The following is a 17,256-nucleotide window of genomic DNA, read 5'->3' on the forward strand; positions in this document are numbered from 1 at the left end:
ATATTTCCATTTCTTCCATCCATTTTTCCAATAAACATTTATGGAGCACCCACTCCACCAAGAACCATGGTATGAGCTGGGGATATTGCTGTCATCAGGGATGAATGAGAGGTTCTTTGGCCATTTCATGCTGCCTACCTGTACGCATTAGCAATACCGATGAATGAGCTCCCACCACCGCCACCCCGTCAGTGGGGCACAGAATAGGTCAATGTGGATGAGAAGAGAAATGAAGAGGAATGTCTCTAACACGGGCTGCCACCTACCCCTCCACCCACCCAAAATTGGCAGTAAAACTTGCCATGGGGGTCCCTGGGCTGCTGGACACAGCAGGGGGTTATTGGGAAGCCGCCGAGAGGGTGGGGCAAGAATAAAAAGAAAAGAAGTGCAGATCCCTGAAGCCAGCTTTGGAGGGCGCTGAAGGCAAATCTCCCTCCTCCCACGTAGCAGAAGAAGGGTGGGGTGGGGTATGTCTGGGGGCCTGCTGAATGATGACTTCTGAGCTCTACTTCTCTGGGGGAGGGGGGCACACTAGAGGAAGAAGCAGAATTCAGCAACTGTGCCCCTCCCCACTCCTGTCCTCCATCCACTGCCCCAGAGCCCCTCTCTCCAGGGCTCCTAGCCTCAAACAGCCTTGCCCACTAGTGGGCTGGGGCCCAGCTTACCTGGAAACTAAAAAGCTATGCTATGTATTTATCCTCTGTAAGTCACTGCATTCTTTCATTAAACTTCAAGGAAATTTAGTGGAGTTCTGATAGCCACAAGGAGCTTAAAAAAACCAAACTTATGGACTGATGATAACTAATGGAGAAAGTGTCAACCATCCCTCAAAGGGAGTCAAAAGTGGCATTATATGAGCATACCAGGATCACCTCCTGTTCTAAAAAGCCATGCCAAAGAGCCAAGTGCCTCTGGGAGATGTCACTGCACTCTCTAGCACTAACTGCCTCTCCTCCCTTGGAGCTGAGATCTGCCCTGGGGCCAGGCTCGGGGAACGTGCGGATTGTATAAAGGGTCCCCATCTTCAGCTGTCTGCTATGTTTCTGGCCATGAGGATGCCTGACCCCTGCATCCCTCCACCTGCACCTCTCACAGCCACATATTCAGGGGGATGTGGTCTGAGAGGTTCCCAGAGATACTGCACACAGGTAACCTGATCCTGGTCTAGTGGGGCTGTCGGAATTCTCAACAGCATTAGAATCCCTAATCTACTCTCCAGAAAACCTCTATGAAAAGGCAAATTTTATACTATACAAATTATTATACTGTTCTCTCTATTTTTATAAATATTTTTAAATGTCTACAATAAAGTTGAGAAATAAAATAAGGCCATGTTAAATGGTGGGGATAATTCAGTGACTCATTTGTGCCCATTAAATTGTGAATTAACTTTCGACAATAGCTAATGGAGCTTCTGCTACGGGTCAAGCACTGTGTTGGCTTAATCAGCCTCAGTGTTGAAACTTTTGCTTTAGGGCAGCGGGTCAGAATCCCTGTGCCTGAGGCCTGGGCATTCTACAGTGTGTTTAGGAGATTCACAAATGCAGCCAGGGTGGAGAACCACTGCCCTGAGGGCGTGATGAAGAAGAGAGCACATGGACAAATGTGGATGTTGGTCAGACTCTCACCGTCGATATCCCTGTGATGCTGAGAACCTCACTTGTGTCTTTGGCTTTCAGGTTGGACTTTCTTCTGGACCATGAGAGAATGGGACTTGATGGTCCTTGACATCCTTTCCATCACTCCTCAGCCTCTTAGTCGGAACCAAAATATAAGTCCCTTTCAACCCCAACATTTTACGACTTTACAAGGTGTTTTGTGGTGAGAGGGACACAGTGGAGGCTTTGGGAGAGTCCCTGAAATCAGCACTGGTTCAGCTGACCCTCCTGTCCTCTACACCAACCCCTTTTATCCATTGGCTTTCCATCAACCTCAGGGTTAAACCAACTGAACAGAAAGACGATGGCGACACCAAGGCTGTAAAAGATGCATTAGTTTCCATAATGGCCCATCTTCCTCAGACCACTTCCTCCATCTAGACACTTATGGGGCAGTGAATCAAGGGTTACCCAGGGAGGCAGAAAGGCCACTGCCTGCTGGATAATGAGTGTGATGGCAAGGGACCATGCATCTCTCTGAAATGTCAACAAGTAGCTCAACACACTGAGAGGTTCTGAGTCTCAACCAAGAAGAGGTCTCTGCAGGTCAGGCGCCCAGAGTCTGCAGGAGAAAAGGCCCACATCTACTTCCTTCTGCAAAGGTCGCAGTGCAGCACAAGAGGGACACAGACATCCCCCACTCTTCACAGGCCAGGAATAACGTGGGGAAGACTTTTAGGTCACCCTTTTGGCCAAAATGGAAGATTATTAAGAGAAGAGCTATGATAAATATATAAATAAATTTTATTTTTCATGACAGGTCTATACCTGAAAACATGATGGATGTTCAAGCTGAATATCGGAAAAGAGCCCTTCTTTCTTCTTTAACTGAAGTGACATCTAACAATTTCAATTTGATTTCTCCACATCTTAGTCTACTAGTTAGTCATGCAGAAACCAACTTTCAAATCCATGGAAACAAATCCTTTTTTTAAAGGATTGGATTAAATTATTTGAGGATGAATCACACCTTTCTTAAATTTTTCAATATTTTAGGCAAGAGGCTCTAGAAGTTTTTATTACTCTCTAAAGATTCAGCTTTCAGATCATACAAAGTCAGTCTCAGATGGAAACTCGCAGGTCACTATTCCATCACTCTGTTGGGAAGATGGGAGTACAGGAAACAGGCATGTGAGCAGTGGGTCTGTGTTGTTGTGCTCAAAAGAAAGATCAATAAATAATGCTTAAAATGAAAACTAGGAAATTATTACCTCTAGGGAATTTTAAAAAACAGGGGTAGTGTGGGGGGATTACTTTTCTCATAACTCCACTATAGAATCATTTGACTCTTTATGCTGTGTGCCTATAAAAATTAAGTATATTTTAAAAATTAAAAAGTGAAGAAGATCTACCATAAATATAATACTTAATGGTGAAATTTCAGAAGCATTCTCATTAACATCAGAAATCAATGATGCCTGCTTTTCAGCATTGGAGTGGAGTCTTAGCTATCACAGTAAGACAAGAAAAGGAAATAAGAGCTGAATAGATTCAGAATAAAAGAAACAAAATGATTGTTGTTTGCAGACAACAATACATGCATAGAGAGGCCTAAGTAATTTACTAATATAAGAGTGTGCAGCAAAATTGCTGAATTTAAGAGCAAGTTACAAAAATCAATATTGTTCTCAAATACCAGCAATTATTTTATTAACAGGAGTTTTTAAAAACAAGCATCTATACTAGTATGGGGGGTGAGGGTGGGAGAAGAGGGGAGGCCACAGGAGGGCAGGGGGAAGGAATTCCACTCTATTGGTAATAAAGCTCCAGGTTTATCCCATCATGGATCGTCCCCCAGAGACATGTGGTCCTTAAAAATCCTGTACCACGTCTTCAATATGATCTTGTTCCAACAGGCGCCAGTGTGGGCTATAATCAGCTTCTTAAGGTTCCTGATGGTGTCATCAATATTACACTTAACAAGGACCTTCTTCCCCAGACAGTTGTTGCAAACAACCTTGTTCATCCTGTCTGGAACCTCCCGGAATCAGCCAACGACACAACCTCCTCGCTCCGGGACAGAGCTGGGACCATTACTACATTAAAATTTAAATTTCCTTTGTAACAAATGACCCTATAAACAAAATTAAAAGTGACAGATAAGAGGAGATACCTGCAACATATTAGAATACATAAAAGATTCATATCAGAACATACAGAGATTTCTGACAAACTGATAAGTAAAAACATCTAATAAAGATTTGTGCAGAGGATATGAACAAATCACAGAAGAGGAAATCCAAACAACAAATAAATATATGGCAAGATACCTCAAATAATTAGTAATCAGAGAAAAAGAAAATAAAAGCAAAATGAGATGCTATTTCATACCAATCAGATTGGTGAAAATTTGAAAATCTGACTATGAGGATGATGGGAAGGAAACTCAAATGCAGCTGGCGGAAGAATGAATCAGCCCAACAAATTTGGAGATAAACTTTGAGATATGGGCCTATCTAATTGAAAATTCATGAATTGTATGAACTAACAGTACTAATATCAAACATATACTTCTGGTTGTACATCTGAGGGAAATTTTCACACATGAACACAAAGAAACATATATAAGAATGTTCATTGTAGCATTGAAAAAATAAGTAGCAAAAAAAAATCTGGAAATAACCTAAATAAGAAAAACAAGGTACTGGGCGATTCCACACCTGGGTGTATATCCAAACAAACCAAAAACACTCATTCAAAAAGATATATGCACCCCCATGTTCACAGCAGCATCATTTACAATTGCCAAGATATGGAAGCAATCAAAGTGTCCATCAATAGATGACTGGTAAAGAAGATGTGGTACACACACACACACACACACACAGGAATACTACTCAGTCATTAAAAAGAATGAAGTTTTGCCATTAGCAACAACATAGATGATTGGAGGGCATGATGCTAAGTGACAGAGAAAGGCAAATAATGTATGATATCACTTATATGTGGAATCTAAAAAATATAACAAACTAGTGAATATAACAAAAAAAGAAGCAGACTCACAGATACAGAGAACAAACTAGTGGTTACCAGTGTGGAAGGAGGGGAAATATAGGTGCAGGGGAGTGGGAGATACAAACTATTCAGTGTAAGATACACTCAGGGATGCTTACAACATGGGGAGGGGACGCCACAGGAGGGCAGGGGGAAGGAATTCTGCTCTATTGGTAATAAAGCTCCAATATTTTGTAATAACTGTCAATGGAAAATAACCTTTAAAAATATATAAAAATGAAAAACATTAAAAAAAAAAACCCAGGGTAATGAATAAATAAAATGTGTTACATGCATATGCTTGAAGAGTATGCAGTATGCAGTCTACACTGAATGAACTAGAGCTAGCCAATGCATTCTCATGGACAGATCTCAAAAATAAAATAGAATTTAAAAAGGAAGTTCCAGAATGGTACATAGAGTATGGTATCATGTATGTAATATGGGACATTTTAAAAACATAATGTATATAGTTTAAAATGAATACATCAAGAAGTGAATGATTGTGAGCAAGAACATGGAGACAGACACAGACAGCCCTTTTGAGTTTTGCTGTGAAGGAGAAGAGACTGTAACAGTGGGAGGTGGGGGTCTAGTGTCTGAGGTGTGCTTTTAAATATATATAAATGTATGTGTATATATATATATGTATATATACATATTTTTTAATGCACAACACTAGAGTTTGTTTGCCAGCTGATGGGAATGATCCAGTAAAGAGACTTAAAATAATCTTTGACAAAGAGTAAAATCCTTGAGAAGTTGGGGCTTCAGCTACAGAGCACAAAAGGAGGATGCTACAGTATTTTAGGTGAGAAGTGGTGAGTGTTTGAACTGCAGCAGGGGGATGAAGCGGAGATGAATGTGTAGACTGTTTAGGATGGAGACTCTCCAAGATGTGATGTTAATTGGATGTGTGGGTGATACTGTAAAGGGTGGGGGTCTGGTATGATTAAAGGACAAGACAAGAGGCTCTCTGGCACCATGAAGGACCCTGCCCTTTCTGAGAGTGGTAGACCGGGCTGTTGTCACTCCTAATGAACTTCTAATCTGCTCTGGAGAGTCCCAGTGATCCACCTCCTATATGCACCTAAAAATAGAGTGAATTCTACAACCAGTACCACTCACTGCTTTGTCCGCTGAACTGGAGGCTTGCTCCGGGCGCTGGTGGTTTATTTTTATTTGTACCCTCTGCACCAGTGGTTCTCATATACTGGATATTAGTCAAGTCTGCTCTCGAAAAAGCACACTGGGTCTAGTCCTGCCTCTCCTGCTTTACTAGTTCTGTGATCTTGCTAAAGCAAGTCATCTAATTTCTATGGGCTTCAGTTTACTACCTCACAGGGTGGTTAACTGCCTTTAGGATACTGCTGTTGGAAGATGGGGTTGGGGGGGGGAGGCTGCGGGTTAAGACTTCCCCTTCAGAGGCAGATTCTCCCATCCACCGGTCTCATCATCTTGGGTCTAACTCCTCCCATCCCCACCTTCCTCCTGTCACCACTATTGCCCCCTCTCTGCCCAAGTCCTCGCTTTCTTTCCCCCTCCCCTCCTTTATGGATCCAACTCTCCCACCAGTGTCTGCAGTCAGACGTCCCTCCCAAGAACTGAAGGCTCCGTCTGGGGCCCTACCTCACCCACCTGCCACCCTGGCAGATTTTGGACTCTTCTTGTATAACGAGGAGCCCATGACAGGGGGCGCCCAACAGCGCTGCTGGTCTTAGAGTTCCCACGTGGATGGGTAGCCATACCCCATCCCCGGGCTGTGCACCTGTCTTGGGGGACAGTCCAACGGTTCCAGGACCAGCGAAGATGAGGTTATGTCTGCCTACGGGTCCATGAGTCCCACCGTCTGGTGAGTGCTTGCTCGAGTCGTCCGCTTCTCTCGCTCCCTGTTCCTGGTCCACCGCCAGCTCTGTCCCTCCTCCCTGAGCCTCCCCCGACATCCACCCCAACTCCTCCAACCAGCCTCTCGGTCTCTCCCCAACTGGGTGCCTGTGAGTGTCACTCCGCCCTCCTCCGCAGGAGCCAACCGGCGCGCCGAGGGGCCGCTGCGCTCGGGCTGCGAGCCCATAAAACCCGCAGGGGCCGAGCCGCTGCGCTCCCGCTGCCGCCTGTCGCTGTCCGACCGCCCGTGCGCGCGGGCCTTGCTGGAGCTTCCAGCCTAGCGGGCCATGCCAAAGCCCCGGACTGCGCCTCCAAGCAGGCTTAGCGACATCCGCTTTCCGTTTCCAGAAAAGTTTGGAGAAAGTGAATTTGGGGTGGATTTGGGAGTAGTGCCAGCTCCCCCAGCCTTCTTTCCTTTCCAGAAGCCTCACTGTGCACAGCCTCATCCTTTCTTCCCTTCCTGACACCTTGCTTCCCTGACCACTCCTCACTTTCGCTCCTGGGTTCCTCCTCCCCTCTCTGGGATCAGCATCTTCTCCTTCCCGATCTCATTCTCCCTCATCCTCTCTATCCCTGACCTTTTAACTATTTCCACCCAGTTTCACCCTTCTCCCTGTCATCCCCACATTTCTTCTTTCTTCCATCTTAAACCTTCCCCTCCCCACGTCATCTCATTCATTGAACCCCTCCACTTGCATGCACATTCCCCTCCATCCCTTTCCCTCCTCCTTTCCCTCCTCCTTTCCTCCTCTTTTTCCCTCCCAGCAAACTTCCACCATGGATTCTGGGCCTCCTTGGACCGCCAGCCCCACACGCAGGGGCACCCTCTCTGCCCCCAATGCCACCACACCCTGGCTGGGCCGGGATGAGGAGCTGGCCAAGGTGGAGATCGGAGTCCTGGCCACTATCCTGGTGCTGGCCACCGGGGGCAACCTGACTGTGCTGCTGACCGTGGGACAGCCAGCCCAGAAGCGCTCCCGCATGCACCTGTTTGTGCTGCACCTCGCCCTGACCGACCTGGGCGTGGCGCTCTTCCAAGTGCTGCCCCAGCTGCTGTGGGACATCACCTACCGCTTTCAGGGCCCCGACCCCCTCTGCAGGGCCATCAAGTACCTGCAGGTGCTCAGCATGTTCGCCTCCACCTACATGCTGCTGGCCATGACCCTGGACCGCTACCTGGCCGTTTGTCACCCACTGCGCAGCCTCCAGCAGCCCAACCAGTCCACCTACCCACTCATCGCTGCTCCCTGGCTGCTGGCCGCCATCCTCAGCATCCCTCAAGTCTTCATTTTTTCTTTACGAGAGGTGATCCAGGGCTCCGGAGTACTGGACTGCTGGGCAGACTTTCGCTTCCCTTGGGGACCACGGGTCTACATCACCTGGACCACTCTGGCCATCTTCATCCTACCTGTGGCCATGCTCACGGCCTGCTACAGCCTCATCTGCCACGAAATCTGTAAGAATCTAAAAGTCAAGACACAGGCCCAGAGGGTAGAAGGAGGTGGCTGGAGGACTTGGAAGAGATCCTCACCTTCTGACCCAGCCGCAGCCACATGGGGGCTGCCATCTCGGGTCAGCAGCGTTAGCACCATCTCACGGGCCAAGATCCGAACTGTGAAGATGACCTTCATCATTGTGCTGGCTTACATCGCCTGCTGGGCACCCTTCTTCAGTGTCCAGATGTGGACTGTGTGGGATGAAAATGCTCCTGATGAAGGCAAGTGTGTGGTCTGGTTGGGGCCAGGGTTGGGGGTAGAGTATGAGGTGGAAAAATGCAGAGAAGGGAGAGGAGGAGGATTAGAATGAGGTTACAGTGGCTCCCAGGGCCAGGCAGGTAACAAATGAACGAAGCAATTAAGAAGGATGTGCCTGTCCCATGTGAAAGGGGGCAGCTGCAACTCCCAACCAGCTAGCTGATGTCATGTGAGTATCTTTGACGTGAAATTTCCATATTTAAAATTGTGGTTAACTAATTTAAACATTTAAAAATATTATATGGCAGGGGGAGGGCAATAGCTCAATGGTAGAGTGCATGCTTAGCATGCGCAAGGTCCAAGTTTCAATCCCTGGTACCGCTATTAAATAAATAAATACATACATACATAAATACATCAATAATCCCCCTCAAAATATTTTTTAAGAGAGAAAAATTAAAAAGTAAAATACTATGTGGCCCCACTGTAATACGCCCATTAGTAGATTTGGCCAAGCAACTGACAGGTTGCTTGATATTTGAAAGGGATGTTCAAATGATTTGGTCCGGGATGGCAATTTGTTGCCCAGGAACTATGTCTCTTAGCATCCTTCCCCTTATACCTGAACACAACTTTGAACTCCTTTTCAACAGCCACTTCCAATTGATTAGCCTTAGTGTACAACCCTGAAATTCCAATTTCACCTCCTTCATTTTACAAACGAGGAGGCAAAAGCTCAGAGAGGAAATGTGAGTTTCCCAAGGTCACACAGCTAGAAAGTGGCAAAGTGAAGAGTAGGACCCAGGCCCCTCTCCTTGTCTTTTTCCTGAACCCTGTGCCCCACACCTTCAGAACCCTGGTTCTGAAAGTGATGAGGAGAGGGGCCTACCTCCTATGTGAAAAATAAAATGGGACCCTCCAAGAAGACTGTGTTCCGTGGGCACATGGGAGGCCTTGTTCTGGTCATTGTTTTGGAGTGAGGTAGATAGCAGCCTTTTAAGTTTTAGATGCTGCTGGATGGTCAGGCCATTTGAAGGTGATCTCATTCTCAGAAAGATAGGTGTGGCTCCTGGGAAGCCAAAATGTTCGAGAGTGATATTCAAAGACACCCGTTCCTGTTCCCCTAAGAAGAGTAGGGCGTGGGGACAAGTGCGTGTTGACCTATCTGGGTGTCTGTGAAAAGGTGTGACGGTGCGCTCCGCAGCACTCTGCATCCTGTGCACATCTCAGGGTGTATGACCAGTGGAATGTGGGAGGCCCTGTGCACAGGCTTCTCTGGAAACTTCTTGAGGGTTCACTGGCCAGCAGACCAGGCTACCACTTCCCACCAGCTCTTAAGGAGTGGTCCCCCTTCCCTGAGCTTTTGTTTCTAATCTCATTTTGTTCATCCTATGACACACTCAAGCCAAACACTTTGCTTTTGTAGAGAGATGAAGTAAGGGGAAGGCGTTCGTGAAATTAACAAGAGATGAGAAATTAACATGAAACTCTGCAAGAGAAGTGTGACAATAGTACTAAACTATTGCAGTCCCACCGTACCCCTTCTTAGCCACCTTTTGGACATCAATCTGGACAAGGGACTATTTATAAATTACCCTTTAAGCAATGAGCACATTAATCCCGACCTCCCTGCTCTCGTCAAGCACAGAACAGAAGCAAGGAGGGCTTCCTAGCGCCAAGTACATTCAGGCTTTGTGCTCCTTTGAGGTGGCCTTCTCTTGCTTTACGTCTGAGTACTCTGAGACTCAGAGAGGTAAAATAACAGGTCCAAAGTGCCACTGCTAGTAGGAGATGGGGCCAGGACTCGAGTCAAGGTCTTTGTGGGCCAAGCTTTAGCCATAGCGTGGCTTTATTCCCAGTCACAGCTTAGCTGATGGCAGTGGGGTGAGATGGCCATTCACCCCTTTATCAAGGCACCTATGAAAAGATGGGGATCCTGCCGCTTGGCCAGTGCAGGCTTTCCTGCTTGCCTGCTGTGCGTCAAGAGCCTGTCCCTCAGGACCATGTGCAGAGTGATTTACAACTTACCAAGGGCTTCTCTGAGAAAGGAGTACAGGAACAAAGCTTTGTCCCTTAGAGAATGTGCTCCTTCAGAAAAATGGAAGCTCTTGGGGGCCCTTTGAGTTAGGCTGACATTCATTACTTTAAACTTACTTTCCAGTAAACCCAGATTCCCTCCACAGCACACTGGCCTCTTGGCTTCCTGTCCCCAGGTCTTTGGTGAAAGGCTGTCTGTCTCCTCGCCCTTTTCCCTGCCCTTGACCATCCCCCGTTGAGCGTCTGCCAGGATGCAGTCAGCAGCTGCCTGTGACTAATAGTGGATCTACGTTTGAGGGCTGAGGGGTGGAACCTCTGCGGATTCCAGTGTCCAGGGCGCATCTCCAGCCCCTACACTGGGCCTGGCTCAGATGAGGACAAATCAAATAGACCCTTCCCAAGTGAGAAAGCTTGTGGAACCCCTCAGTCTCTGGCCTAGGCACTAAATAGACATCGACGGAGCAGATGGGATGAATACTACCCCTTAGCCAAAGCAACTTCCCAAGTCTTCTGCAGCCCCTGGGTAGAATGTTAACTGGGGAGCAGGCTGGAACCTAGGCAAGACTGAAGGAGGCTGTGTTTGTTGTGGAGTCTGGTCCCTCCTCCACTTACGCCCTCCTCACCTTCACTTCTGCGCCCTCAACCTGTCCTTCCAAGCCCAGATGCCTTCAGCTTCTCAATCTGATGATTCATGTTTTATCTCAAATATTCTGACCCTGTGTCTCCCCTTCTCTTGGACTATGAGTGGCCACAACGGAGAGCACACCCACAGGAGAGGCATACGAGGCCCCAGAATTTCTGGAGCTTTCGCGGTACCTTACAGAACAGGCACTTGAACTTTGCCTTTGAGTTTGTTGGTCAAAATGGTGGCAGGGTGCAGGACTGCTGCCTTAAAGCAGGAAGACTTAGCTTAAGTTTCCTTCCAGCTCCAGCAGTGCGCTCAGTGATTCTGTAACCTCCACCGAAGAGCGGGTAACTCAGTGTGCAGCCCATGCTGCAGCTGTAGCCGTGGTACGTCTAGCAGGAGACCGGGGCCCATCCCAGCAGCTTTCCTCTTGGCATGAGGAGTTTCATTTCATCTTCAGAAAAGAGTATTGTGTCTGGGAGGAATTTTATCAGAGTTGTTGCACTCTCACATTTTGACTGCCCAAGAGAGAAATTGGTTTTCCCCACAGGACAGTGCATTCTCTGGATATCATCTCTGAGGACAGAAAACAAGCACTGCTCTGGAACGGGATGCTTGGATGCCCTGTACCTAGAAGCTGCGCATCTGGAGATGACATCATGGGACCTGTAGGGACGTCCGCTTCCACCGATTGCCCTACCCGGTCCCTGGCACTGGCCTGGCACAGTTGATACTCATGTGCTCAATGACTGAATGGCAGAATGAGTGGTTCTGACCCCAAGGGGTCAAGGAGGGCAGAATCCAGCAGGCAATGTGCACCCATATCTATGACATAAATGGGCTGGGGGTGCCTGAACTTAGCTTCGAGTCATGGTTATTTTCCCTGCATGCTTTATAGAAGTTGCCTCATCTTAGGTCTACATCCACTAAGGGACTCAAAGTCTCGGTTTTAGAACAAAGACAGTGTCTCCTATTTGGGCTGGTCCTGTCCTTAATCATGTTTACACCTCTAAAGTCAACCTGGAGCAAATTTCAGCTCTTGCCAGCACCCTGCAGCACAAAACAAACAAATAAGCAAATCAGAGAGGCAAGACCCTGGAGTCAGAAGTCCCAGTTTCGAGTCCCAGCTGTGCTCCGTTATAATTATAGAACTCCACGTGAGTCCCTGGTCCTCTCTGGAACTCAGTTTCCTTCTCTATTCAGCAGGGATGAGGACTCTCTTTCTTGTGCCTTCAAGCTCTGTAATCCTAGTGCTTCTCTCTTGGCAGATTCAACCGATGTGGCTTTCACCATCTCCATGCTTTTGGGCAACCTTAGCAGCTGCTGCAACCCCTGGATCTACATGGGCTTCAACAGCCACCTGTGGCCACGCCCCCTGCGCCGCCTGGCCTGCTGCGGGGGTCCCCGGCCCCGGATGCGCCGGCAGCTCTCCAATGGCAGCCTGTCCAGCCGCCGCGCCACGCTGCTGACCCGTTCCAGTGGCCCGCCCGCCCTCAGCCTCAGCTCCAGACTCAGCGGGAGGCCTGGGCCCGTAGAGTCACTGAAGGACTCGGAGCAGGTGGTTGGGGATGTCACCACTGAGATTGGCATCTTTTAGCAAACGCTCCCCAGAGTGTGGCGCTGCCCACAGGGGCTAGTGGAGGATCTCTGCTCATCTCAGCACTGGGCGTAAATGCTGGGAGCATCAGGGCTGGAGTTCGGGGAGCCCAGTTTGGGGCAGGGTGAGGAGACCAGAATGGCTGCTCCTACCCCTGGTTGTATGTGCCCTCATTCGCTCCCAATCACACATGCTGGGAGTCAGGGAAAATCAAACTGCTCCCCTGATCCTACCATATGCATGGGGTGTCTGGGGACCACCCAGGTGGTAGTTGTGAGGCCCCAGGTCTGGGTCAGGCCTAGAACAGTCCTGTCTGGGGTTCACAGGCAGCAAGAACTCAGAGGTTGGTCTCCTCTGTTGGTTGCTTGACCCAACCTAACCTGACTAGCACATCTCCATTCAACCAGGAGAGGGAAGGAGTGAAAAAGTGTGAGGAAGACCCTATCTGAATTCTTGATTTTTTTTTTTTTTTGGTAGAGAGAGGATGTTTAATGAAGAAAAGTGAATGGGATGGGGGTTCACCTGCTATGTCCCCCTGACTGCTGCCGGGAGGTGCAGGGTTAGCAGAGCACCTGGTAATGAGGAAAGTCTGCAAATGCTACTTCCCTTCTCTCCGTCCATCTTTCATTATAATCAGGGTGGATGACAGGGGCAAATGATGCATATTCTCAGTGGAATGACCCCGCTGCAAGTGAGTGTGAGAAATAGAGGGGATGAAAGGAGGAGATGAAAATGGTCACAATAAAAATACGAGTGGGAGGGAGCATCAGAGGTGGCAGGGACCGGTCTCTCTCTCTCCTCCCCTCACGGGACCCGCACTGCTCCTTCTTCTGGGGCTGCATGGAGGAGACAGCCTTTGAGAAAGTGCGACTTGGCCGTGGCTCTGGATTTATTGGAGGCTCTTCAGAGCTTCCATACATGTCACGTGTTTGCTATGAGCAAGGCGGGAGCCCAGAGTTTGAAATTTGGCTCCGCCTTCAGGTATGACCTTGGGCTAGTCGCCTCCCTTTCTGGGCCTCAGCCTTCTGCAGGACAGAGATGAACTGTATGGTCTTCGCCAGCTCTACCCCTTTCATGACTTGGCAAGACTGGTGAAAGTTTCTCTAGGGATATTCTAACCAATAGGCTGTTAGAAGAATTGTTGAATTTTCATAATGATGTTTACGCCTTTTGACTCAATTCTGGTGACTGTGGGTTCTGCCATGGCCATACTGTTCACTATTGGCCTCAATTCTGTGATGCTGATGCCGGGAGAGACAGCCTGGTAGGTAGAATCTGGGACTTTGTCCTGTTCATCATTATCTCCAGTGGGATTTATACCATGGGATAACCTCCCCACCGTGATTCTGGTTCAAATCTGAGAGATGGCCTTGACAGTGGAAAGCGCATCAGCTGAAGTCAGGAGAACTGGGTCCTGGTTCTGCCACTGCGCCACCAACCATGACCAACATCAGGAAAATGCCGGCTAATTCTTGGCTGTCTTCATTATGAGGGTCAAATAGGGCTGTGGATGGGTAGGTGGTTTGTACACCCATGAACTACACTAAGCCCATGAACCCATACTATGTAGGGTTGCTTACCTAATTAAGAGCACCTGAGAGCAGCTCTAGGGAACAGACTCACTCAGCCCTCCACTTCTAGGGAAGCTTGGAGGAGTGCCTTCTTTAAGAAGCCACTTAGCCCTAAGAAGACCCCTTAAATTCCTTTAAATAAAAGAACCTAAGCTGAGTGTTGTGGATGAGCAAAGCATCCCAGCCTTTCAATACATAAGAAATGGAGAGTGGAACATGAGCCCTAATGGGACCGAGGCTCAAGGGGAGATGTGGGAACCCACTGTCTCTCTTCACTGCATCCTGTTGCTCATGTCAGTCCCTGACGTCCAACCACCCCTTCCCTGTCCATCTGCCCCGAAGGAGCTGGGCTTAGGAGCCTCCCACACCAGCCTGAGCTGTTGAAGTTGCTTGTTCCTCTGCTTACATAAGTCACCCTCACTTCAGACCACAGTTCCTGACCCTGGTGTCCATACTAGGTACCAAGTAAACGTTGCTCATCGTGATGACTGGGAGACAGAAGGGATATTAGCCTTGTATCCCCAAACCTGGGTTTGAGTCCTGATCTCACCTCTTTTCTACCTGTATTGACGTGGGCAAGTAGTCCAATCTCTTGAGCAACAGGTTCCTCATTTGTTAAACAGAGATAAGGATGCCCACCTTGTTGGGAGGGATCTGTGAGGCCATAGACTGTAGAACACTCTTCTGATGTTAGAGAAGATAATGGCCTGGCTCAGGATTGCATCCGGAGGGTGACTTCCGGGGCACTGGGCCCAGAAGACTCTAAGGAGAGAGGGGAGAGGAGTCCTGGAGTCAGGGTTGGCCAGAGCCCCTTCCATGTCCACTCCATGCCTTCTATAGCAAAGAGTAGCAAATAATACCACGATTATATTTCCAGCTTTGCATCACACGAGGGGATTTACTTGTGATGGTGGCTTTGGGCCCCTCACTGTTCCTCCCATGGAAAGGCTATACTTGATCTTTTCCAGAGAGCTGGTGCTGTCGGATGTTGAGGCCAGTGGGACAACTGGACACTGGGATGGCCACCTTGGGGGCCTGTTCCAGGAGGCTCCTGAAGGAAATGGCAGGATTGTGTCTGGATCTGTGAATGACAGCTTTTGCAGTCCTTGTAGGAAGTGCTCACAGACATCCTGAAACGGCACAAGGACCTTGGCTAGGGTTCAGGGAGGTGGGTCCCTGTGGGAAGCAAGAAGAAAATTCCGTGCTCTCTGGGTCACTCTCATTTCTGACAGCCCAGCCCAGGAGAAATTGAATGATGATGTCCCTGGGCTGAGCTATCCTGTGGACGCTGTGAAATACAGCACTTCAGTCCCCTGGAACCCTGTGGAAGCAGTGGGGTAAGGGGTGGGAGGGGCGGAGGATGGCAGGAGAAGGTTAATTGCTTGACTGTGGGCATTTCTCAGAATGGCTTTTATGTTTGGTATAGGTCAGGAATTTTCCAGATGACTCTGTCTGTGTCTTGTATGTAATAGATGTTTTACCTGTCAAGGGGCTACGTAGCCCCAGCCTCGGCCAAAGCAGCTCACTCTTGGATCCAGAAGCCAGAAATGTGGTTGAAATTGACCAATAAGACTCCTTAACAACAAGGAAATTTCTGGGCATCTTTGTTTACTATAGGCAATGAAATGACAATGATGTATGCAAGCTAAAATAAAATTGTGATCTCCTTGAGTAAGGCAGGGGCAGGGGGAAGGTTGAGAGTTGGGGAGCCACCTTCCTGGTACCCCTTCACCCACTTACGAGGGAAAAGGAAGTAAGAGTGACCTGGCATTTGCCCTGGGGCCACACGGTGGCAGTATGGAGCTGGAAGTGAGTCTGAAGCAGTAAATGACCCACAAGAGCTGACTGGGAAAGTCACACAGATTCCCAGCTCTAAAGCCATATTAACTTTCTCTGAAGTTCTAAATTCTTGGCCTCTCATTTGACCCAGTTCTCCTGAGATACTTGAACATGTGTTTCTTTTGCTTTAAGTTCATGGAAGATGTATTTGACAAGGAAGGGCAAAGAACAAGTGGTTCCTTCAGTGGGATGAAGGCCTGAGTATAGAAATTCCTGCCTAGGAATTTAAGGAGTATAAAGATTCCTTAAATTAAAAATAGAGTTACCATGTGATCCAGCAATCCCACTCCTGGGCATTTATCTGGAGGAAACTAATTCAAAAAGATACATGCACCCCAATGTTCACAGAAGCACTATTTACACTAACCAAGACATGGAAACAACCTAGATGTCCATCAACAGATGACTGGATAAAGAAGTTATGGTGTATTTATACAATGGACTACTACTCAGCCGTAAAAAATAATGAAATAATGCCATTGGCAGCAATTTGGATGGACCTAGAGATTAGGATACTAAGTGAAGTAAGTCAGACAGAGAAAGACAAATACCATATGATATCGCTTACATGTGGAATCTAAAAAAAATTACACAAATGAACTTATTTATAAAGCTGAAACAGACTCACAGACAGAAAACAAACTTTTGGCTACCAAAGGGGAGGGGGTAGGGATAAATTAAGAGTTTAGGATTAACAGATACAAACTACTATATACAAAATAGATAAACAACAAGGTCCTACTATATAACACAGGAAACTATATTCAATATCTTGTAATAACCTATAATGAAAAAGAGTATGGAAAAGAATATATATATATATATATATAACTGAATCTCAATGCTGTACACCTCAATTATACTTCAAAAACAAACACAGAAAAAGAGATCAAATTTTTGATTACCAGAGGTGGACGTTTGTGGGAGGGGAACTGAATCAAGGCAATCAAGAGGTGCAAACTTTCAGTGGTAAGATAGTAAGTGCTAGCAATGTAACACAACATGATAAATATAACGAATGCTGCTATATGTTACATATGAAAGCTGTTTAGAGAGTAAATCGCAAGAATTCTTATCACAAGAAGAAAGTTTTTTTTCTATTTCTTTAATTTTGTGTCTATATGAGATGATGGGTGTTCACTAAATTTTTTGTGGTCATCATTTCATAGTGTATGCAAGTCACATCATTATGCTGCACACCCTAAATTTATCCAATGCTCTATGTCAATTATATCTTAATAAAACTGGAAGGAAAAAAAAGAAAAGAAAAGCTTTCTAGGAGATGTCATAATCCCTGTGGACTGCCGTAACACAATGCCAAAGACTGGGAGGATTGTAAGCAACAAGTATTTATTTC

At 47.3% G+C, this 17,256-nt stretch overlaps 1 protein-coding gene and 1 pseudogene across 1 annotated transcript; one reads left to right on the plus strand and one right to left on the minus strand.

Annotated features, from left to right (window-relative positions):
* Window positions 1–3,438: 3,438 nt before the first annotated feature.
* On the minus strand, window positions 3,439–3,624 carry LOC116285174 (ubiquitin-like protein 5 pseudogene; annotated as a pseudogene).
* A 3,654-nt stretch (window positions 3,625–7,278) lies between these two features.
* Window positions 7,279–12,536, plus strand: AVPR1B (arginine vasopressin receptor 1B). Its single transcript, XM_006215470.4, has 2 exons — window positions 7,279–8,253; window positions 12,161–12,536. Exons 1-2 carry the CDS (start codon window positions 7,314–7,316, stop codon window positions 12,487–12,489), a joined length of 1,269 nt encoding a protein of 422 aa, XP_006215532.3. The 5' UTR covers window positions 7,279–7,313; the 3' UTR covers window positions 12,490–12,536.
* The last annotated feature ends 4,720 nt before the right edge of the window (window positions 12,537–17,256 follow it).

Source organism: Vicugna pacos, chromosome 23 (genome assembly GCF_048564905.1).
Source record: "Vicugna pacos chromosome 23, VicPac4, whole genome shotgun sequence".
NCBI lineage: Eukaryota > Metazoa > Chordata > Mammalia > Artiodactyla > Camelidae > Vicugna > Vicugna pacos.

Bases quoted from the DNA above. Each gene is read 5' to 3' on its own strand.
- AVPR1B (XM_006215470.4), top strand. From the start codon at position 7,314: ATGGATTCTGGGCCTCCTTGGACCGCCAGCCCCACACGCAGGGGCACC. The intron at 8,254-12,160 runs GCAAGTGTGTGG...CTCTCTTGGCAG, and splicing joins TGAAAATGCTCCTGATGAAG to ATTCAACCGATGTGGCTTTC.